This window comes from Patagioenas fasciata, chromosome 7 (genome assembly GCF_037038585.1).
Source record: "Patagioenas fasciata isolate bPatFas1 chromosome 7, bPatFas1.hap1, whole genome shotgun sequence".
NCBI classification, from domain to species: Eukaryota; Metazoa; Chordata; class Aves; order Columbiformes; family Columbidae; genus Patagioenas; species Patagioenas fasciata.
Window position 1 is genome coordinate 25,813,874 of NC_092526.1, and position 24,427 is coordinate 25,838,300.

At 40.8% G+C, this 24,427-nt stretch overlaps 1 protein-coding gene across 2 annotated transcripts in view; it reads left to right on the plus strand.

Annotated features, from left to right (window-relative positions):
• The window catches only part of UBE2E3 (ubiquitin conjugating enzyme E2 E3), a 56,391-nt gene that overhangs the window by 2,793 nt on the left and 29,171 nt on the right, over window positions 1–24,427 (plus strand). For both annotated transcript variants that reach the window (XM_065841308.2, XM_071811159.1), the window contains exon 3: window positions 912–962. In XM_065841308.2, the coding sequence (XP_065697380.1) occupies window positions 912–962 (51 nt within the window). The remainder of the gene's footprint in view (window positions 1–911; window positions 963–24,427) is intronic.

Below are 24,427 nucleotides of genomic sequence, written 5' to 3' on the forward strand. Positions count from 1 at the left end.
TATTGGTACTAGTGCAAGTGTGTGCAGAGCCGGTTCTGTTAGTTTGCATTGTAACACTTGCTACTCACGTGAAATTCACAACCTTTCTGATAAGGGTCTTCTTCTGAAGAGAAGTCTTATTTGATATTTTTAAGAGGAATTTACCATGCATCTTTTGAAATCCCGCCTCTTAAGTATGGAATAAACTGTCAAATTGACAAAAAGTTTTCAGTACTCTTCTTCTGGATCTTAGCATGTTGGGAATGGTTATAATAGAGTAAAGCTGAGCACAGATTATTTCAAGTTATTATATCACTTTTTATCCTGTAAATACAGCTACTGTATAAGGTTGGGGGAGGAAAGGCAGCAGAAGGTATGGAGAGGAGCAAAGTTGATCTAGAAAGATTATTCCAGTAACAGAGACAGCTTGGCAGATCTGCAAATCCACTTTTTAAACACACCGCAAAGCAGTAGGTAAAATATCATGGAAAGAGTGTGTCTGCTGCCAGCGCGGGCCCCTTCTTCAGCCTTAGTCACAGGTCTGTAGCGCTGGGTTAAAGTCATTGTCAAATCCGCCTGTACAGCCCCCCCGCCTCATTTGCATATTAGCTTGAAAAGAAAATCTCTCTGTTCAAAAGTGCTCGGATGTGAAAAAGAGTTACTTTTCTGAAGACTTGTGGGAAATTTCTACCAAACTGAGTTGTAAGTGTTCTGTTTATGTGCAGAGTGGAGCAGGAAAAAAGCTGCAAAGTTTCTGAGCTGTGGGATTTGGGTTATGCCTCTGAGAACAAAGAGGAAGCAGCCATGTTAGCATTACTGAAGGCAAACCCAATCTTGCATTTAACTGCATGGTGGTAGAGGGCAGTGTAATTCCCTGATTTATTCTATAGACTATCTCAAATGCTTTGTGTCTGTTCTCATTTCACCAACAGAATCCAGAAGGAGCTAGCTGAAATAACCCTTGATCCTCCTCCTAACTGCAGGTATGTAACGGCTTCTTAAATTCTGGATGGTGGCAGGAGATTAATGTGCTCAGGCTAACGAATGGGAAACTTAGTGCCTTATGACCGGTGACTGTTAGACAAAAATCATGTACAACAGATTGAACAAGCATAGGAAATGTTTGATATTGAAGTTTGCTATTTTGTCTGCATGTTGGATTGATGTACATAGGACAGTGGGTTTGGTTTTTCATAGGTGGTCGATGCCTTTGTGAAGCAGTAATTATGTGAACTTCAAAATACACTGAAACTTCCGACTTAATGTCAGAATGTAGTTTGAACTGGCTTTTTGAGTGCCAGATATAGAGTTATCACTTAATTGTGAAGCAAAGGTGAAGATCCATATGTGATTTTTATATGCTTTCTCTCAGTGTGTTGCTTGGCAGTCAGATAAACTGAAGTATTGCATATAAGTTTATGTTGGTCAAATTTATAGTCTCTTGATGGAGGATATTTTTAAGGAAGTTCCCAGCTTGGGAACATACCTCTGTTAGGTTTTAGAAAATGAAATTGTAAGCGTGGAAGATGGAGTGATTTAGTCTTAAAGTGATGGTAACTGGAACACTCGATCTGTGGCAAAGTTAAATAGTAGCATAGCTGTCTAATTTCTTTAAATCTTTCGCATGTTTTGTTTAAAGGATGCATGAAAGTTCTCATTAGCTGTGAGCATCCGGTGTGCATATTTGCAGTAAAGCTACGTTTAAATACTGTTACTTTCATTTGATGCATCTCAGTAAGATTTCTGACTGCAAGGTATCTTGTGATTAATAGCTCGTGTGTAACAGCGAGCCTTGTACATGTTTAAAAATGCTGGAAGTGCTTTCTGATTTTATGTTGGAATTGTTTGGCTTTTTGAATTGTTGGAGAGGTTTGGTGCAGGTCTTGTGCACTCGATAGAATGTGTGGTGTTCTCCTGTCTGAGTAGTTGGTGAGGGCAGGGACTAACTGGAGCTGTGTTCTTTTGGATCTGTGGTGAAGGTCTTACCCTGAGGACTGTGCTGTGTGTTGCCTGTGTCAGGCTGATGTATAATATGTGCATGTGAGGTTGGTGGCTCTCCCCCTTCAATAGAGACAAGCTCTATGGTGAGAGCAAATGTCTGTTTGGTTTAGGGGCTTTTTTAGGGGGGAGGTGGCTTTGGTTTGGTTTGTTTTTAAATAACTGTTTTAAATAACTTTTAATAAATTACTGGGATCCAGTTCTGTGTTCTTACTTAGACCCTCGAAGGGGATACAAAGGGAGAGAAAGTATTTAAATGAAATAGGACACCAACAGTTTATAGTTGCTAAAAAGATAATTGTAGCAGTTTCGGGTACATCAAGTTACAGTTTGGCTTTTAGGAGGAGAAGCCTCCCCCCTCACACTCTCCAATAGCTCATTAGGAAAGCATGTTCCTCCCCTATTAGCACAGGAGTGTTGCAGAGTTTTTCTTGTGAGCTGGACCGACCAGGTGTCTGGGAATGCTGTTGAGGAGGATGAACACTGCCCTCCCCCCCGCAATGTGTCTGAAATTATTCAAGTTTCTCTCCTAGAGAGTGTAGGGGAAAAGACTATATTTTGCCAGTGAGGAAGACAGTGATTTTGTTCCCATAAGAGTTTTTGAAGAGGAATTTAACCCTTTTACTCAACACCAACTGTATGACAAGTGCATTTTTACCTTTTGCAAAATAAAGATATTTACAAGAGACTTGGCTTCTGTAACAGAAATTCTGGGTTTTCAGGATGAACAGTTTGGACAGTTTCAGTGCTTGAAGGATTACCATTACCCTGGAATTCACTTGTTAGAGGCAGCCTTTCTGATATCAGGAGGTAAATGCAGCTGTGTTGTGTGCAAAAGCAGCTGAAGCTTGAAACATGCTTTCTTACGGGGTGCAGCAGCGCAGATTAGGCAACAGCCCAACACAGCAGGCGTGTGACACCTCTTCATTGCTTGTCATCCAACAAGCAGCGCAATGCTACTTATGCATTTCTGGTAAAAGAAAATTAATTTGTAAAAGAACATTTAAAAGGCTGTATAACGTGAGCATATGCACTTGTGCTTTCATAAAAAAAAGGCTTGTGTCATAACTCTCCCAAAGAGATTTCTTCATGCAAAGTTGTTTCTCCTCTGCTTCTAGAGAGCACCCTTATCATTTGTAGTCCACATGTTGCAGACTTCACAGGAATACTGATGCTCTTGGACATTGATAATCCTTCTGGTTACTCAGTTACATAAGTGATAAAGTCAGCAATTTTTAAAATATGATAATGGGCCATATAAAACAGTAAGTGTTATTTTAACGGGATACAGTACAAATACTGAAGAGCACGTTGAACTCTCCTGTATCGTGTGAAACACTGATGGCTGCTGCCACTTCTCGCTGCCAGTGTAACTGCACATGGAGTTGCTCCCTAGTCCAGTTCCAGCAGAGTGATCCGGGGCTGATTTACCTACTTTAAAATGACACTGTCTGGTTGCACTGTGATGCTTATGCAGGAGAGGTGTAGGTTTCCTCAGCAGTTAAATTTCCCACATTCACATCTACTGCTATAACATCTGTTTTATAAAAATGCCAGAGCCCCAAGGGAGCCACATTCCTGGGTGTTCTGAGCAGGCCTGGGCTGCACATTAACTTCTACTTTAGGCACTGGGATAGCAGAGTGTCAGACATAGTAAAAATGTCTAAATAGCAGGTTTTTGCTTATTTGTCTCAACAGTAGAGATTGGTTTCTGATTCTGTTAATTGGGCAACAAACTGTTAGAAAAATCACATTGTCATGCATCTCATCATGTTTGTGAGCAGCAGAGGGGCTGGATCTTGGGAAGTACCAAGTATAAAGCTTAATACCTTAATGATGATAGGTTTGTTCTTTAACATACAGTAACACTCTAAATTCCTGTGATTCTGGTGTGATTTCCAAGAAAGATAAAGCATTGAAAAAATAAAATTAGGTTTGATCTAAAGCCACTGAAGATAGGAGAAGGGGCAGGAAATTTTGTACTGGTTTCTCCTCGTGTTTTCTCCTGTCCAACAGAAGAGCCTGAAATGAGGCATTTACTGTCCCACATGCACTGTAGCACTAGCACACATAGGGAAACTGAGGATACAGGTATCTGATTCTGTTTTTTCTTGCTTTTGCTGGCTTATCTCAAAGCTGTGCTACTTGGTTCAGTGTGCTGTATTTAATTTCTTTTGTGCTTTTAATAGCATAAAGCAAAGCTAAAAAGGTCTTGGCCCTATTGCTCCTAGGCAGCTCAATTTCAAACCATGGCCAAGCGCTGATACATACTTCAAGGTATGGAAGAGTGCCAAACCCCACAGTTATACATTCTCAGGAAAATGCTGCAAAGATTTTGCACATAATGTGTGGTAAATCTGGGCTGCAGAGATGCTCTTAAACAGGTTTGGCATATCTTGAATAACTGTTTTCAGTTCATGGCAGAAAACTGTTGAGATCAGAGGTCACCAGTCTGTAGCTGGGGTTATATCTGAGGCTGCTGATCTGACCTGCCCAACGTGGAGGCTGCAGCTCAGGTGGCGAGGGGGCTCAACTGGCTCCAACACTCACTCTTCTGCATGGATTTTGGGACAGGCACAAGTGAGCCTCTTCCCAGGAGTATCGTGATTTACAGCAGCTTCCTTTAGCTGTTTCTGGCTGCCCTGCTAATGCACAATAGCAAAAATATGTACTCCCTGCCTTCTTTCCTCACTCCTCCTCATTTCCATTCTAAAATTAATCATTTTTCATCTTCATGGGAAAGCTTTTGAAGTTCAACCCAGTATTAAGTAAATTTAGTAACACCCATGCCAGCTTAGTTTATAGTTTACAACCCATTTTACAACAAATCCAGTTTGGTATAAACTTTGTGGGAAATGAAAGCAAGCACCAAACCAGTATATCCACTCAGAGCTTAATTCATGTAGTTTAAAAAGAGGTGAGTTAAGATAGTACATCCTTCCCTTAGGCAGGAGAATTTAAGCAATTTATAGTCTGTTCTGTCAGTTGGCTTTAATATCTTCTCTTTGTCAAATTAAAGATTAGACATCTGAAAGCAAGTGGTTAAAAACAAAAACGATCAAACAAGCAAAAAAAAGAAAAGCCAGACAAAACACATGCCTTAGAACACTGATCAGAGAGACAAACTTCCTCCGTCATAGCTGCTGAGAAATGGGAATTCTTACTAAGGGAGAGCTGCTTGGCTTGTCCCAAAGGCTCCCTGCTCTTTCTCATCCTCTTGCTACTGAGTGCCTGACCCAACAGGTCTGTTGAAAAGATTTTCCTTAATAGGGATTACTGTCTTGATTACGATTTATTTCAGGCCTTGTATGCTAATGTATACTAATGTGATTTCCTGAGCAACACTACAAAAGGTAGTGGTTGATGATTTTGCTGTTTGTAGCCTCTCCTAGGCTTGCAAGTAGGTTGATAATTTAAGAGTAGATAATTTTAAAATTACTTATTTTAAAATAACACTCCAAAGTATGTTTACTGAGCTCAATGGGAGCAAGACATGTAGGGGTTTTGTTTTAATACGGGATTCTTCTGCTTCCTAAGGACTGTATTTGTCCCTTTCATTACTGCCACATCTTGGGCTAATTCTACGCTGCAGAGTGTTGCCAACCCAACCCCACGGTCTGGAGTGTGACACAAAGAAAAATGCCTGCAAACCCCTGGCAGACAAGCGCTATTACTGGTTTAGTTATGGACCCATGAATCCAGATGTTTGTAACTGTCTCGCTGTGGTTATTACCCCATCAGTGGGGAAGCATTGCAGTATGTATTTAAAACAATATTGTGAAGGTATTCTTCAGACCAGCAATTTAAGCTCTTTCAATTGAGCTGTCTGAAACAATGAGGAACAATGAACAATTGTGCTGGTGGTGCAGGGTCTTCCACCTGCAGAGGTAGTGCTGGATTCGAGCTAACGCAGCCTTGTGTTAGCAAGGATGGTGCTGCAGCTAAGCCAGTAAAAGCCCTCCTTCTCTTAGCATACTCTATCTACGGTAAGGCTATAGGCAAATGTTTACTCTGCAAACAGTTGTGCCTGTTGAAGATGTTACTGCACAGCTGTGGTTTGCTCCAGTTCTCCAGTTCTGCCATGGAGGTGACTACTCCAGTCAGTAAGTGAAGCAGATTCATGTGATTACTCCACAGTGCTCCCCAGGGAGGACAGAAAAAAAAAAGGAGGAAAAAAGAAAAAAGTCATCTGAGTTTGCTTAAATGGTTTAAATAGGTGATTCAAACTCACTCTGCTGGATTTTTCCTCCCTCCCTTCAGAGTAGGCATTGTTCTCACAAACCATTTTGTCAGACACACCAGGATATTAATAAGTCAATCCATCCCTTTGTCTCTCAAATGTAATAAGTTTCCATCTCTCCTTTGTCAAAGCCAGGCGTTAGTTCTGTTGCTTTTTTGAAATCAATAGGAGGAAGAATATCCTGAATGCAGTCAAATGCCAGGCCCCTATACAGTAGCAGAAACGTGTGCGCTGGTCTTCACATGTACTGTTTGTTTGGTTTTTTTCCAAACTGTTGACTTTTCAGATCAATGGTAGTCCCCCAGTTTTGTGTTTATTCTGTTAGTTTCTTATTAGGCAAACATCTTCATATTGCTAAATATTGAGTCCCACTGAGAAAAAAAAAAAAAGCCAGTTTTGCTTTTCACCTCTGCAGTGAAAACCCCTACTGTGAACACTAAATAGTTCCCTATAGAAGCAGAAGTTGATTAAGGTGTGTAAGAGACAGTGTATTAGGAGTATGTGCAAAAACGCCTGTGCTGAAGCTGAATGAGTAAAATTTTAAGAACATCACCCAAACTCACTTGATAATGTATCTTCTGATAGTTACATTATAATTTCTATTGGTTCTCCATATCCAACACTTTCTCACCGCTGATTGCAATAAATGTGTGCTACAAGAAAAGAACGCTGAAGTTTGCAGAATTTTTCGGAGAACACAAACCCGCACAATTATTTCGAACACTTCCTTCCCTGTACAGAAGTTTGCAGTTGCAGTTACAAAAATGCAATGAAGAGGGTTCACAACTCTCGTAAGAACGTTTGAAGTAGCTCTCAAGTGAATATTGAAATACTACTTTTTAGCATTGTCCAGCTCTGAACATAGTCCTGCAGTTCCTTCTGAAGCAATTCCCTCATTGTTACTTGCTGAAGGCAAATCAGTGACTCACAGTGTTTTAAAGATATCTGTATCGAGTGATAGTCTTGATTTATCCAGAATTATTTCTACTAAACATTTTCTTCCATTCTCTTTCTTCCCTCTCTCTTTCTTGCCAGAAGAGCGTAGTCTAGGTCGGGGTAGTAAAGAGTGGTATAATTTAGCACAGCAATCAGAAGTCTGGTATTTTTGTATTTCTGTCCATTTGTAGTAACAGCCTGATTCTGCCATCTTTATGTGTGCACTGTGGGTTCTGCCTTATTTTTCAGTTGTCAGTGAAACTGCTTAAGGAGCAGGGATGAAACAAATTTAGAAAGGCACTTCAGTAAAACATTTAAGTGTTAAGAGCTGGAGTGCACTGTTATTTAACATGCTTTTATTAAAAAAATGCAACAGTGGAATATTGTGTAACTCCTGAATGTTTTGAATTGTGAGAGTATTTAAATTACTTTCTTTTCAGTTGAGAGTAGGTGACAGATCCACTAATTCCAAACGCCTCAAGTTTGGGTTTTTTTGTTGTTGTTTGGTTTTGGTTGGTTTTTTGTTTTTTTTTTTCTTTTTTCCTATGCTAGTTTTTTACCAACCCCCACAGAGTGAATTTCTCATGCAAGTAATCTCAGTGGCATAATTAAGACAGGGTTATGCAACACAAATCAACGTATCTGCTCACGGGAGTAAGTTTTCATGCCTCCAGATTTGCATGTTAGGCACTTGTGTAAGCAGTGTGCACAGTGCTGTTGTACATGCTCTTAAATGTCTGCACATTTGTCAAAAGGTCATATAAATCTTTCAGCAGTTTTCATTACCATTACTGTCAAAATGAAAAAAAAAAAAAAAAAAGTAATGGCTGGCTATCTACTCTGAAGTTGTGGAAATACTTCAAATACTTTTTTGGCAGCTATTGGCATTAGAGAACCGACTCTTATGATGTCTAAATTTTATCTGGAAACAATAGAAGAGCCCGAAATGGACCAGTTTTTTAAACAATTCTTTAAGCACTGTCATGCACAAATTTCTACAAACTGAAGTAATGTGTCCTTAGACTGATATTTTCAAATATCCATTTGTATAACTGTAGAGAGACCATTCAGGCTCTGTGATAAAACTGATTAAAATACACTATGTCTATATACATATACATGTTTCTTTTTACACTCAAACTGTGCATTGCTCACCACTGCCAGCCTGTCATATTTAGTTTGTACTGAAGAGTATGTATGGCAAGGTCCTGGCACACTGAATACTTCCCCAAAAGACTGATTCGTCTGTTTGTGTCACTTACTCTTCTTTGATTTGATCTTTACTTTTACAGACTCGTGACACCTAATTTTAATTCAAATGAACAAAGTGCAAAGAGAATCCGCTAAATTACATTAAACCCTTTATTTAAAATGAGTTGACTGCTTCATATAAAACTGGTGTGTGGAGGTTGCCTGGAGCAGGTGTAACTAGGATTTGCATAGATGTGGGATATTTTGAAACAGGTAATAAAGACATCATGAAAAATACTTTGAGCTTTCTAAGTTCAGGGCTAAATAGGCAGGGCAAGGATCTTCAGCTGCCATCTAGGACAGGAGCACACATCCCATTAAGCTGGCCAGGAACTATGCTGTAACTTAAAATTGATGCCTTGCTTTCAGTCAGTAACCACTAGTGATAAACAAGACTGCTTGCATTAATTTGGATTAATTTTCCCTGTGCAGAGAGTGCACTATACTGTTCTCTAGTTCAGAACTGTGGCTGAAGCAGTTGTTAATTTTATAGCACTTACTGTAAAACAGACTGGCCAGATCTTTTAGGAACTCAATACAGATTGAGTTGACAGTGTTGAAACTACAGTTGTAAGCATCACTTTCAGAAACAAATACGGGGCAAGATTGCCTTGATGAAATGCCCCAGTGAGCTGCAGTTACCAGTGGGTCACTTTCAGGTTGGAAGAATCTGTAGCGAGGGTCTGTAGAGGACCATCCTGCAGTCATCAGTAAATGATGGTTTTATTATTGACATGGATACTGGACTAGGGTGTATAAATATTGCGTTCGGAGGTAACAGTGGGAAGGAAGGTGCTGCAGGCGCACTGGAGGACAGGACTAGAATGCAAAGTGATGTGGGAAAATATAAGAAGTGAACTGAAAAGTAGCATGTAATTTAATAATGAGAACTTCAAGGGACAGCACTTTAGTAGGCATAGTCAGCTGCACAAATCCATGAGGACAAAAAAAGACTGGATGAGGAGCAGTTCTTCAGAAAAGGTGTAGCGACTGTGAGGATCATGTGCTTTCCAGGAATCACCAATATGAGGCCAGAGCAAGAGAAATAAATAGAACAGCAGTCGCAATAGGGGGGTGTATTTAAAAGTAAAAAAGAAAAAAAAAACAGGCATGTAAGACACATGGTATATAAAGCCATCCCATTCAGTTCAGCGCTAATAAAGGCCAGCTGGAGGAGCTTATCTAGTGTTAAGCACAACACTGCTAAGTGGCACGGGCTTGCAAGAAAGAAAGAAAGAAAGAGTGAGCAAGCAATTGTTGCTAGTCCTGTCTGGTGGCTATGAAGAGCAACTTAAATTGCCATAATGAAGACCTGCTTTAGACATGAGGAGTACCTAGCTATAAAGACAGTATGTGTAAGGAGATGGTGGATCTGTATCACCAGAGGTTTTTAAAAACAACGTTTAGAGCAGTTTAGATACAGTTGGTTCTATCTTTAAGCAGGAAGTAGACTAAGGGACTTTCTGAGGACCAGTCTGACCAAGCTATCTGTGATACTGGATTTAAATGACAATTTTAAAGGAAAGTTCATCAGGAAGTGATTTTTCCACTGATTTAAAAACTGTAATTTAATCAGCATTTTGTAGTATAATCATCCTGGAAAACATACAGGTTCTATGATTTCAAGCAACAACAGTAACAGCAATTATTTAAAAAGTCACTGAAAGCACACAGGTGTTGTCCTGTTGTCAAGTTAAAAAAGTATACGTGTAGTGATTTTCCTGCTGATTTATTAGTTTTCTTCTGTTTTGTTTGTTTTTCCCTGGCATTTTGACTTTGTTTTCATTTTGGGTCCAATCCTACTTTTCTTTGCACAAAGTTGTCACACTCTGCAAAATAGAAATAAGCCAGGTACATGTCATCAGTTCTCCCGAGGCGTATCATCTTTGTGAGAAACTAATAGCACTGGTTGTGCAGTAGAGACTGGGTTTTGATACTTCATGTGCTCTGTGCCTGGGTTCTCTGCTTTTGTTCCACAGGCATGTGAGTACCTCTAACACTGTGATAAACAAAAGCAAGGGACCGTTTTTCCCCTGCTTCACAGGGGCAGTTTGCGGTAGATATGCAAGCCCTAATGCATTTGTGCACAACATGCCAAATGGTTCTGAGCACATCAGACACTAGTCGTGTAGCATCCTTTCTCTGACTGTGGATCCTATCTCTAAGCACCCCTTGGAGTCAGGGCTCTGAAGATTGTAGCGAAAATGTAAGCAGCCTGGCAGGTTTCCAGCAGATGAGTTAATGCTGCTATAAACTTCAGTAGTTCCTCTCTGAGGCATGCAGAAGGGTGCAGGCACTGGGAAGGTGGCCAACAAAGGCAAAGAGCAGACAGCAAAACTAAAGGCCAGCCTCAAGGATTCACAATGCAATTGTCTTTGAGGTGGGTTCCTCCCTGGCCAGAAACCCTTCCTGTAGCTTCAGTGCAAATCAGTAAGCAAATTAATGTGTACATTCAGTGGGAAGCCAGCCTGACTTGTGGATGCTCAGCGTAGCTTGAGCCAAGACAGCTACACCCAGTGCTCAAGCCATCCCGTGGCTGGATTAGCAGGACAGGGTGCCCAGAAAGCCAGGGGCTCTCAGTCATGCCAGGTCAGTTGACTGAGCTTGAAGCTACAGGGGTTTAGGTTTGAACTCAGGTTATTACTTCACTCTGAAGTCTACACACGGAAGTCATCAAAATGTTGAAGACAGAGTAAATTGGTAGAGCATCAGCAGGTCAGATTCCATGGGACAAATGGAGAATGAACAGCAAAGAGAAACACTGGTGGTTTCCTTTCTGTAACAGAAGGTTAGCATCAGAAAGCTGTTTTTGTTTGCAATTTAAGTAAAGCATTTAGACTGTAAGTGCTTTGAGTAGAGTGAGTTTGGGGGAAAAAAAAAAGTGTGTTACAGTAGTTCAGTAGCTATGCAATAGGAGATACGTTCAGCTGATGGTGATTCTTGCTGTGAAGCTGCAGCTATTGCAGCAGATAATGGACAGCCAGATTCCTCCCCACACTCAGGCATCTTTTCTAACAAACAAAGGACTTGTCTACTCTGCAGTCACCACCTGGGGTATGCTCATACTGTAACTTGCTTTTGTCTTTCCCCCTGGTATCCCAACATCAGAGACCTTGTCCAGGCTGGAGTATCCACAGGACAAGTGAAATGGTGCAGGGGTGGTTAGTTAACACTGAACTCTGTGTTACCATTGTACATCAGTGCTCATCCTACCTTGTTCATAGATACCTGGGGCATATCTGTATCTGCTTCATTAACATCCATGGCAGAAGCTGTAGTGGGACATTACAGATTTAGCGACACCTCCCGCTACAGATACTTTAAGGGCCCCGTGAACCAAACCCATTATGCCAAAGCTCAGTTCTGTGTTTTGAGTTTTGGACTTCAACATCTTGAGGGGAAAAAATAAATGAGATTTGGTTTAATTTCTAGCCTATAAAGCAAAAGCAAAGAGAGGTCTTAAGAGGCTAAAATCAACTTGTAATGAATGCTGTAACAAACACTATATTCCCGTGGAAGCAAATTTAAGTGATCTAAGTTACACAGCACAACCTACTGCATATTAAGCATAGTCTGAGTCATTATGCAAACTTCTTATGCAAAAGGTAGAAATACTACGCAACCCTAAATTCTACAAGTGTGATTAAACGGTAATCAAATCTGAGAGGGTCATCTTCACGTGATAAACTATTTGAAGCACAGTCTGTGACTGCGAAAGTGTTTGCTTGTCTGGAGAAGATATTTTGTGTGATACCTATACAAATGTTATGCTGGCAGGTAGTGCCTGGCTCTCTACAACAGCTCTATTTGCTCTTCCTCTGCAGAGTGCTGGGATTGCTGGAGTAGTGTGAAGAGTTGCAATTGCAACCTGGATACCTTGTGTTCTGATTTTGATTTGCCTCTTTTTAGGTATCTGAAAGCCAGAAGTACAGCTGGTGTACTTACTTACACCAGAGCAAACACACCATAACTTAGTTTTTTTTGAAAAAGAAACAACTTACTAAAGTGAAAGGTACATTACCAAAACAGAGCAGTATGACGGCAGTGATTTGTTTGATAATATATAGCACCAAACCTTAAATAGATCAATACGTGGAGAAATCAATTGCTTTCTAGGTTCTCTGAGAACAAATATGGCAACAACATTTTTCTTTCTAGTGTTTTGGCTGGCTATTTATTTTTCGTGGTAAAACCACAGACTAGGATTATGTTAAGTCTTTGGTTTTTGTTAAGCCTGCTTGGTTTTTTTTGTCTTAGGAATAGAAGAAACAAGATAATTTCTTATCGGTTAGAAGGCAAGCTAACAGCGGTGGTTGTTGATACTAAAACAACTATTGCAGACTGAGCACTGTGTGGTTCTCCTAGATATAAAGGGCATTCTGGGCAAAGTTCCCTGTACCGTGGGGAGTGTGCCTTCCTAGAAATTAGTGAAGGTGGGGTCAGGGGTGGAGGAAATAAGGAAATAAAGAGACATGTGAGCTGTGCTAATCAGATGTTTCGTTATCACTTTTCTTTCTGTACAGAAAACAAGCTCTGTAAGAACCTGCCTTGGGTTAGACTTTGAATAATTCTGATCTGGGCAGGAGGAACTGGGAACTGTTACTTCCTGTGAATTGCACTTGTTTACATGTGATTTTTCTATGCTTTACATAGAATGTCTAAATAAAGCTATAAATAATTATTTACTGAAGATCTAATAAACTTAATTTGGCCTGGCATTGTGTGATGGTGATCCTGACTGCTCTCTGTAAGGTTTTAATGGAGGTGAAAAGGAGGAGCTGGCTCTGCAAGTTGATGCACCTGTGAGACGTTTTGAGCTTTTCCCAAGATCCATGGGTTTATAGCACTGAAGCTATAGTTGATAAATATGTAAAGCTGTTTTCAGTAGTAGAATCTTTAAAAAGGTATTAGAATGTTGGGGGGGGAGGACCCAAAGCTTGTTTTTCTCCTTTTTAACAGTTAAAAGGGTTCCTACTTTAGGCACTTGCCATTGGGCACTTGTCAGCTGGAGAGATGGAAAAGGTTTCTTCTGCTTTAGCTAATCTTCACCTTTATTCTTCTATCCCTTCAGACACAGCCAGGGAGAAATCACATTACTGTTGGCTTGTTAATACAGTTACCAGGTGGTTTCAGATGCTCCTTAAAGTTTCTTTCTAGTCCCTTCCTGAGGGGAATTGATGGTTGCAACAAACTCTCTCTCGTTTGACCTGTGGAGGTTTTCTGGCTCAGTGCTTTGTTTCAGGCAGTGGGTGCGGAGAGGCCCCGTGGAGCACGTTGGTGCCATCCCCACACCGCCAGGTCCTGGGGCTCTGTAGCCTGGAGTGTCTCTGCGCTCCAGTATAATTCAAATGCTTGAGAAGGTGATACAAATTCTCTTTTTTTTTGTTAAATCTGCATGGTGGTACCTTCTCCTTTGCATGGAGCAAGATTAATTATGTACCTTGTACGCTTGAATCTGGGTTGGTGCTCCATGAGAAAAGTTGAAGAACGTGAAGGATTGAGTTAGGCTGGGGATTGTGGAATGGGTCAGACATGTTTGCTGGCTGCTTTTATTGGGTGATCGCTAGTGAAACGGTTGCGTGCTGACATTTTAGGTCTCACGCTGAGATTTTATTAGCAAATTTCATGTTCTCTGTGTCTTTGTCCCATTTATGTGTGGGAGGGAGTTGGGCAGTCTGAGGCAGACAAAGCTTTGCTAACCTAGAAATCATAAGTCAAAATTAATCTGTCCTTGCAAATACCTAGGCTGTGGATAACATTGAAAAAATGAATCTTTGAACTTGGGACCCAGCTTTCCAGAGTTCTTGGCTGCTCGGTTCACATGGCAGTGGCACATCGCATCATTGAGAGCCCTAGTACAGCGCTGCTGACTGAAATAGCCCGAGTCCCGGCAGGGTGGTGGGGCTGTGTGCCTGCGGGTCGTTCCCCGCTAAGCGGCACCTGCACCTCTGCAGGCTGCTTCAGTACAGGATTGTGCCATTCAGTGAATGAATGCAACTCCTCATCCTGCTGGATGCTATTTAGGCCATTTGCGTCGCCTCTGAATTGCTCTGTGTGCTGCTCTGTGGTGTTAGCTGAGGAGCAGGCCGTGCTTGGTATTTGTGCTGCAAATGGCTACTGTCTCCTTTTTACTCAAGCAGGACTGAGAGAGGTTTTGGTAACCCTCTGCTTCGTTTTCTGACAAATGCACTACAAAATAGACTTTAAAATTTCACCAGCAACAGTGGTGTTACATACAGATTTGGCATGCTTAATTTTTCTTTAGTCCTATACTCAGATTCTGACCTTTGAAGAGTAAATGTAAATAAAATCTCTCATCTGGATTGTCAGACTCAGCTGTGCTTGCACTCTCTTTTTGTTTTTAAGCATGGGAGTAAGGAGACAGCAGTGACAGTGAACCTACCTCTTCCTGCACCTCAGATGAGCTGGGTACCTCTCCACTAGAATCCTCCATTGAGGCTGGGCAGCTTTCCAGTAAGGATGACACATGCCCACCCATGTGATAGCAGCTAGTTTCAGAGGTGTGGAGACAAGTGCTCTTTGAAAAATACTGCTGCACCAATAACGTGTAGTTATGAGAGACCGTATTGCCCCAGGTCTTAGTCCAAATCCATTTATGCCCAGGAGCGTTCCAGGTTTCTTTCTTACTTACACTGACTTCTGAAGCCTGAAGGAAAAAAAAAAGGCAACACTAAATTGTGCAGTGAGTGGCCTGCGTAGTGCACTGAATGTTATTCCTGAAAGTAATTCTGTTGATCTTCTGAAGTCACTCACTGATCACAAAACCGAGGGGTCAGTTCTGGTTAGTTTTGCAGTAGATGTCGTTAGCGATGAATGCTTGAGGAGCAGTGTCTGTGAGATGCTGCAACTGCTTGTGCCTTCCATAGGCAACATCTCTGCTCGGTACAAAGTCAGCTGGAAGAGTGCAAAGTGCCGTGAGTCACCCTGGCACTGCGGCAGTGTGTGACTACAGGCTGTGAGCTCGGCACAAGCCAGACCCTGGATTTTATCCCATCTGTGTGCAGTGCAGGACAGAGAAACACGCCTTTGCGCTCTGCTGTCCTAGGGCGGCTGTAAAAACTGCAGCATCTGGGTGCTGTTTGCAATTGCAAACAGTGAGTGTGTTCTTGGGGTTCCCCAACTCCGCTCCATCCAGGGCACCTCTTTCTCCCGGGGAGGAAGGTGTTGGCCCAGTGTGCTGGTGGTGTAGCTGTGCTCTGCAGGTAGCGTGACTCAAAATGAATGTGCTGGCTGGTATCGTGCCCCTCAGGCTGTTAGTAGAGTCTCCAATTTTCTTCTAGCCTCTGAAGTTTCAGTGTTGGAGTCTGGATTGCCACTGGAATAGGAATTTGGGGAAAAAGATCTTTCTAAGTGAAGTTTGAAGCTTTACCATAAAACCTTTCTGTTCTCATTTTTGGTGTCTGCAATAAGTTGTTCCCGGTATTATTAATTTTTCTGGCAGGTGGAGTTAATTTATTTGTATATTAGTCTTCATGCTGCTGGATGAATTATAGATTTAATTATGGTCCAGGTGCTCAGAGCTTTGCTGTTCTTCTAAATTTGAAATATAAAGAAAAAATAAGTCTGAGTAATTTTTTGGCTTGTTGAGTAAATATGAACTTCAGGAAACTGTGCCAGAGTATAAATAAAGAGAGGATTTGCTTTGCAGAGAATGTTATCTACTGCAGGGTATTCTTTGTGGGGAGGATTAGTGCTCTGTGTTATACTGGGACACACCTTTTTACAGCTGCTACTTTATGCAGCAGAAGATTAAAAACTTTTACCTATAATTCCTTGTATTTTCAGACAAAGTTTCTTTTGCAGTTACAGCTGTTTACTAGTGGAGTTAACATCGTCATAACCGGAAACACTCCTTGATTCACTGATAGGTGTAAATAAACTATCTGCTACTTGTAGTATTCCTCTTCGTCTGTGATACCCAGTCTTTCCTTTTCTACCTGGCACAGTTTCATTCACAGTCCATTAATGTTCTCATACTGCAAAGCTACTTATTTATGTTTGTTTGTTGTCCTAAAACAGTTTTCCATCTTCCTTTCCCTGAAACTGTATGAAATTTACATTTTGGATGACATTTGATTCCATGAGAGCTCTTCATAACTGGCTGTTCAGGCAGGCTGTAATAAAAATCCATGAAAAATTTCGTTTTTTTACTGAGATTTCATAGGATATTTGAGCAAGGGGCAAATGTATGAGCTATATTAATTAACTGGGACTTCATTCCTCTTTCGTTTCTATGTTTTTTAATTATTACCTCTCTGCTTTGTGGCCTTCAGTCAGAAAAAGCACACAATACATTTCTTACCTTTTTCAGGAAAACGTGTGTATGTTTAAATGCTTTTCTGAAGCGAGTGTGAATTGGCCCTGTTTCAGCTGCCACCAAACATCACTTGGCAAAGCCTATGGAATAATATGCCTGTGTGTCTGCTGCAGTGCTGGGGACAAAAAAATTAAAGACTATGCTTCTTTAGTGTATTTCACTATTATAAAAATGCCATTTATATGTGCAATAGTATGAAATTTTCAGATGAAGACCAACTAATTTATTCTTGCAGTTGTCGCCTTGTGCTCTTTTTAATTTGGGAATCAGAAAAATTTGTGTCATGATTTCATTTTTCTTTTGGGGGCTGCATAACAGCTCCCCTCAGGAGTCTGCGACTCCTCACACAGAAATAACATATTTGATGCATCTTCTGAGGAAGCAGCCAAAAGTGCGTGTTTGGACCTCATCTTTCAGCTTTTTCATTTCCTTTACTGACACTTAATGAAGTTAATATCACAGCCATTAAAGATCATTTTGTAATAGTAGATTATGTAATTATTACAGTTTCTTGTTGTACTGTTTTTAGTACAAAGTCAAGTGTTGATGCTGATTCTTCATTTTGGCCTGGTATGGGTGTTTGAATTTGACGTGGGGGAGGACTTTGTTTTGGGGAAATCTGCATGTTTTAGAGCACCTGGATATTTTTATCTGAGATAAGAAATTAAGTTAAATTAAAAAGACCCCTTCTTAGTGTCTCTGTATTTTCCCCCTTTTCTCTGATGGTCAGTGCAGGAGATAATTTCCAAATGTTTACCCAATATCACTGGACTCAGTTCTTGTTTATTGGTATTGACATTATGAAGAGCTGTGCAACATTCATCTTGATATCACTGGTGCTAGTGAGCCTAAAAGTGGATTCTTATAAATTGTTTTAAGCTCTCTTGATACACTGCAACTTTTGGTTAGGGAAGGTACACAGGTAATTCCTTAATTTGAATATATCTTTAATGTGGTTAAGTTTAGAATAAGATTAGGGAGTAAACTCTTCATAGGGATTTTCCTATTACAGAGCCTAAATTTAGCTTCTCTTTTATATAAGCATAATTTTAGATTGTGAAGTACCTACACTTTGTGAGATGTTTGTGAACGAATGCACTGGGACCTGAGAGTGAACAGGCTTTCAAGTTCTTTACTGGAGAAGGAAATGCAATTGGTGTCAGCGTGTTAGTTTGATGGAGCACATTTATAGGAGGCTTTATATAACTGTTGGGTGTGAACTTAAAACCATGTCTTCATTTGGTACGCTTGTTTGTTTGTTGTGTCCTTAGGTTATTTAATAAAACATGCAGTGAAACCCTAGAAAAGCTCCTGGACTTTGTCTTCCAAACAGCAATTGCTGTCAGTGTTAAGGCTTTTCATGTCTTAAACAAAACAGTAATTTTTCTTTACAGCAAAAGTGTGATTTTGAAGAGTTATTTACTCCTCATGTATTATTATAAATTTTTATTGTAAAACTCAATTATATAGATCGGTGCTTTTCCTGGTGTTGGAAGTCAAATTGAATGCACTGTAATTTCTGGAGATAAGAATGGTACGGTATGAAATACTTATTAAGATGAAAAATACGCAGCAAAACAATTTAAGACAGTGCCACATACTGCTTAGATTCCCATTGTTTCTGGCAGCATTTGTGGGCTTCACACGTGGATTTTTGTGTCTGGTTGTATACAGTTGCTTTCAGCGGTGCAGTGCATTAAACAGGGTTGGCTTTGCACCACTGAATTGTAATCAGTCCCATCTCATTCTCACTCTTAAATTGCGGTTCGCTGTAAGCACACTATAGATGCTCCCTGTTTAGTGCTCGGGAACTCTTTCCTTGAAAATTGCGTGCCTTTTTAATGTGTCGTGGTTCAATTATCACATTTGGTTTTGGCTGCCAAAATAGCCATATATATTGTCTAGCAAGTGACAGCCTGGGCCTTTATCTTCCCCTGGCTGCCTGCCAGCTGTTTAATTGAAGCCCTGTGTTTGCTGTGTGTCACATCTGATGGTGGACTATTATACCCAGCTAAAACAATATTTTGAAAATGTTTCAAATGTAAACTAATTCTGTGAGACTTTACGTCCTGTTATTTACATGATCTGGTGAGGATGTAATGTAAGTAATTTTTTCCCCTACAAACAGAAACATTTATACCTCTGGTCGTCTCATGGATTTCGAGGGCGAAGAGAAGACAAGATGAGGACACAGAAATGCTTTCTAGTCCCCTTGAGAGGTGTAATTAAAGCCCTACACTTTTCATGTAATTTTTCATTTGCAGTTTCCAAGGCATTTTTAAAACCAAATGTTCTCTTTGTTCTGCCCTTTAGAAACAAGCAAGCATGCAGAAACCGAGCTGAGATCTCAATGGGATTAGCAAAGCCTAGGGGCCATATTTCAGCTCAGATAGATAGTTTGGGTGAAGATCGCGTTGAGTTTTGAGTGAATGCTGTCTTAGAGAGGCAGAGAAGGATGCAGGAGCTGTACACAGCACGTTGGGTTGGCAGCCGCCTGCTTTCCGTCAGGAAAGACTTGAGGCTCGTGTTACTCCTGGGAGAGCTGAACTGCTGGTTTGTGTCCTACAGCCCACAGTGCCCGAGGGATGGAGCCCCGTGGTGTGGAACCAGGAGATCAGAGGGCTGAGCGCTCCGCAGCGCTCAAGTGTGCGGGGAATCCTTGCGCTAAGTATGAATCCAGTTTTGCATCCTCCTCTTTGTACAGCTCTTAGTCTCTTGCTCACTCTCTCTGAAGAGCGTATGTCTTGGAGAGTTTCAGCTCCTGGGTGAGATTCCTATCTGGTGCAAACTGCTTTTGCCTTGAAAGCAATGGATGTGCATTAGCTAACATTCTTGGCTATGTCAATTTTTTGGCAGAAACTTTGTTTTTCCACTGCTTAAAGAAAAAATCAGGATTTGTTTTAGTGCTTGTTTAAAAGGAAGAATAACTGTTTAACAAGAAAGACATGATAAATGTCTTGGGAAACATCATTGCAATTTTAGGTCTGAGGAATGCAGAGCAGAAGAGAGCTTAAGAAAGATCCAAATTTTTTTATATATTTAAGTAGCAAGTGTTGGCTTTTTGAAAAGGAAAGAAAAAGCCAGTAGTAGGGTTAAATGTACAGAATTTTTTCTTCTTAATTGGAGGAGAAAAGATGCCATGTAGCTAAAGCCATCCAGAATGCTGGAAGAGATTTGATATTAAAAAAAAAAATAAAGGAAGGACAATTGTTAGAGTGCTCTTAAACCTGCTTTGGGAAACGTGTAATATCGCAGGTGAGCAATACACTCAAGTGCAGGCAGGCATGTTTTTTCTGGTTCATCTGCTGGAAAAGTTCTTGTAAACATCTCCCCACACCACCTTTTTCAGAAGCTGACCTGTTTAAGTAGGGTTACAAAGTGACTATTAAAATATATTTAGGCGGGAGTTGTGCATATATGGGGCAACTGGAGAGTGAGTGGTTGTGGCAGTTCTGCTGTGCTGTCACTGCCTGTCTGTTCAGAAAATGCATCAAAACAGTCGCTGGCATCACTTTGTTGTAGCAGGATCTACATTATTACAGTAGTTTACAGCGTGACCAGTCTATCTAGTGTCAAAAAAAGGCCATGCATGAGTTTCTGCTTGACTAAACTCTTCCCTGTTCCATTAAGCTGTAAGTGCTCTATTTAGTATATTTTGCATGCGAGTTTCTTATATGTCTCAAATCACGTTCTTTTGGGATGAGTCTGCGGACATCATTGACTACGTTTTGTAGTATACAGATAGTGGGTGCTGAAAGGTATGCTTACGGAAATCCTAGAGTGTGCATATCACCGGGTTTGATACAGCAGGTGTGCATGTGTGCTGTTGACATGGAGACTTTGGCAGCTCTCTGGTGTAGATGTTTACCTGATTTGTTAAGAAGTTGTTATTTCTGAAGAGTAGTTAGAACACCGACCTTGTTGAAAACAATTCCTTACATGTTAGACGTATTCACTGCAAATTAATGGTGGCCTTGGGGAAGTGTTTTATTACCATTTGAGGTTTTCAGGGAGCCCCATGAGTTAGGTACAAGGAAGTTAAATCCCAACGAGGCTTACACAAAGCCCAGAGCTGGCAAAACAATGATGCCATGTACTTATCACGGCTGAACATTTAGTATCTGCTTCACAAAGTTCATATGAAGGAGGACAAGGTCAGAACAGGTCACAAGAATGCACAGCCTGTACGCTGCTACAGGCTGACGAAGCTCTGAATGTTGAAATAATGAAATATTGATCAAACGCAGAAAACTGGTGGAAAGCAGGGACCTGTGCAGCAACTGCTGTGTGCTGTGGAAAGGTGCAGTGTGGTTGTGAGCCCATGGTGTTTGGGGTAAGCGTGACCCAGCTGCAGTACCGGTGCTCAATGGTGTTGCTTGGCTTTCCCCACACTGGGCTCTGCTGTCCCTTGCATGTCCTGTTACACGAACTGCCTTTATTGCCAGTTTTTGACTTTCATATCTTGCCATTCCCTCTCCCATCTTCACAGCTGTGAAGTGAAAACAATTGGGGCTGAACGCTGGCTTTTTTGGAGGAATATTTGTTGTATATTCGTAGCTACTTTCTTTGGGAATTAAAAAAACCAAACCAAACCAACAAAAAAACAACCAAACAAACAAACAAACCAACCAAACAAACAAACAAAAAAACCAACAAAAAACCAAAAATGAGACATGCTCTCCAGGACCATGCAGCGTGTTCAGGGTTAAAGCAGGCCATGAAAAGGGACACTTCCCTTTCTTGTCAAATTGGCTTTGGTTTCTTAGATCCATCACGCTGGAATGCAGCCCTGAAATACCAGTTTTCTTGTAAGGAGGAAGCAGAGCCAATTGATTTAAACTTATAGTTGCGTCTGCTGGCAATTTCCAGCAGAAGCTAATTACAGCTAGCAGCTATTGCCAGCAGATGACTGAGTGGTTCCACCTCTTAAAGAAAAGAGTTTAAACCTGCACAGGGTTTCTTTTCCCTTGAGATTGTACAGCTGGGGTAGAATTTTTCAAGCAGGTATTTTTTACACACCAACAGAAATCTTAAAAAATCAGATAAATTATTTTATCACACAAATAATATCTGTAGCTATTCCCAAGCTGTATAACTATGTTGTTTCAAGACTACATCGTGTGCATGTTTAAATTCCGATGTGATCAACCCAGCTCACTTTCTGTGCTGTCAGTTCTGTAAATTACTTCATGGTAAATAAGATGGTTCAGACCTTTGTGCTAAATTAATGCTGTAGGTTTGAAAATGCTCATAGGTACTGAAAATTTTGCACCTCTTGAAACTGGTTCTGCTAGCAAGAATTTTGTAAGAGTGAACCTTTGTAATAAGGGATGGTGCATGATTTTTTTCAACTAGCATCACTAGATGGCGTTGCCTGGTAGTCTAACAGTTGGGTGTTAGTTTGAAAATAGCTGAAATTAATGTAAATTGATAGAGTAATTAAAAAATATTTAGATCTTTCAGTATGTGCATCTTAGGTTTTTTCCCCTTTGAATCATGCTCCTACTCGTTCAGGAGAGGGCATTTTATTTCAGTGTTATTTCTGCATGTATAGCTCTTAGGCAAGTAGTCTGCTGTAGTTTCTCCTCTCGTTCTGCTCTCATCCTTGGCTTGCTTGAAAACTTCTTGAAGTTACTTGCTGAAGTACTGAGGCTCAGACAGACCCCATACCGCACTCTCACACATGGTTTTCTTTATATACAATTAACCTCTCTTAATTGTAAGCTGAAATATGAGTGGAAGGGGTGATTGGAAGATTCTACATCAGATGCACAACAAAAAGCCATGCCAGTATTGCTTTATGGAGAGCTCACAGGTGATGTGACATCAACAAAAGTGATGTTTGTGAGTTTTATTCTGTTTGTTTATTTTTTTCTGGCTGGTTTCCTCTGGTTTGTTAGTGGTTTGCCATACCCCTGGCTGCAGCAGGGGCAGGACAGCATGGTGCCTGCACACTCTGCTCTGGTGGCTTTGTCCCAGGCAAGGCAGGAGGAAACCTGCCTTTGGCAGCAGCGGATGTAGCTGCACGCAGGAGGACATTAGCCAGGTGGGTTTATTCAGTGAGGACAGTAAGGAGAAGTAATGAACCCAGGCAGCTTTTGTCCAGTGCTGTGTGTTCAGCTCTATCATCTGCCTCTGCTAACAAGTAAGTGAGAACTTGGTGTAACCTACTTCCTTTTCTTGGTTCACCAGCACTTTTGATTTAAGAGATCTGCTGCTTAAAATTATAGTTATTTTAAAATTCTTTCTTAACCCATTGCAGGTGTCTTTGTCAGTCTACTAAAAAATGAACAATTGTTATTAGCAGGAGTTAGTGTCATTCACTTGTTGGGTTTCTTAGTTTAACTAATGGTTCTTGTCAATTGATTTGCCTGAAATCCTACATTTAGATGTAGAGAGTGCGCACACCTCTGGTTGCTCTAACACTTGTATTTACAAAACAGTACTGTTAACATTTTTTGTAGAAGAGTTTTAGTTGTAGGATAGTGTTGCAATAACAGCTTGGACACCTATAAAGCACTATTAGATTTTGCAAAAGAATGAGAAATGCAAAAGCCAAATTAAACAAACCAACAAAAAGTGCGTACCAGAACATATTTTGATGACAGTAGGTCACCAATGCTACTGTTTACTTAAGAGATTTGAAACTGAGTGCTAGACCTTATTGGAACAACTTTGTGAACACCACCACAGTGTATTTCTGTAGGTTAATGTAGCTTTTTGAAAAGGCTCACATTAGAGAAATGATAAATAAGAATTGGAAGGAGAGCAAAGTTGTTTGACAACTGCAGCACAATGGTTAACCACCTCCTCTTGTGTGCCAGGGGACCAGTATAAGAATACCATAATCCTCTTTTATGTGTCTATTTGTGTATAGGTCAGAATGAATGGGAGTAGCTATGGAGTAATCAAATAACCTATGGGCTAATTTTTGTCACTTTATACAGGATAATAGATAATAAAGGTACAAAATTTGGTAAGAAAGAGCATTGGTGGGAGAAGTCTATGTTCATTTAAACACCGCATTCAGTAAAGTACTGAAGCATGTGCTTATCTCCCTCTGAAGTCAGTGGGGTTCAAATCCATGCAGAAACACTTTCCGGAGTGGGGTCAGTTAAATGGGGTCAAAGGCAGAAGGAAGAGGGGACAGCAGTGTGACAATCGCAAGTCAGGAATAGCCATTGCATTCAATATGTTACAGGAGAAAGCTCTACCTCTAGCTGTGCAATGAATTGCTGATACTTTTAACAGGTCTCAATGCCTCATCTTCAAAGATGTCTGATCCACCAGTGGCTCTGCGGGGGGCTTAGCCCCGTGTCAGGTCGGTGTGTTTGGAAAGAATAGCCATCAGTGCCTGAGCAGGGTGAGGAGGGGGCAAGCGGGGAAGGTGGGACCTGCCTGCTGTCCCCTTGCCTTTGCCAGCTTTCTTGTGGCGGTTTCAGGAACATGCCATTCAAAGGAATAACATTTCTGGCACACCTCCATCCCAGCACGCTGTCTGCAAGCAGCGAGAGGTGGAAATGTAAAGCCAGTAGTTGTCAGGAACTGGTCGCTACATCGCTGTTATGAAGGACTCTTTCATGAAGGTAAAATCAAAGTAAACATTCAGTACCAGTTTTTTTGCCTAATCCTTACATGAGGGCTGAATGCTCATCTAATCCTGTTTATTGGGGGCATTCAGCACA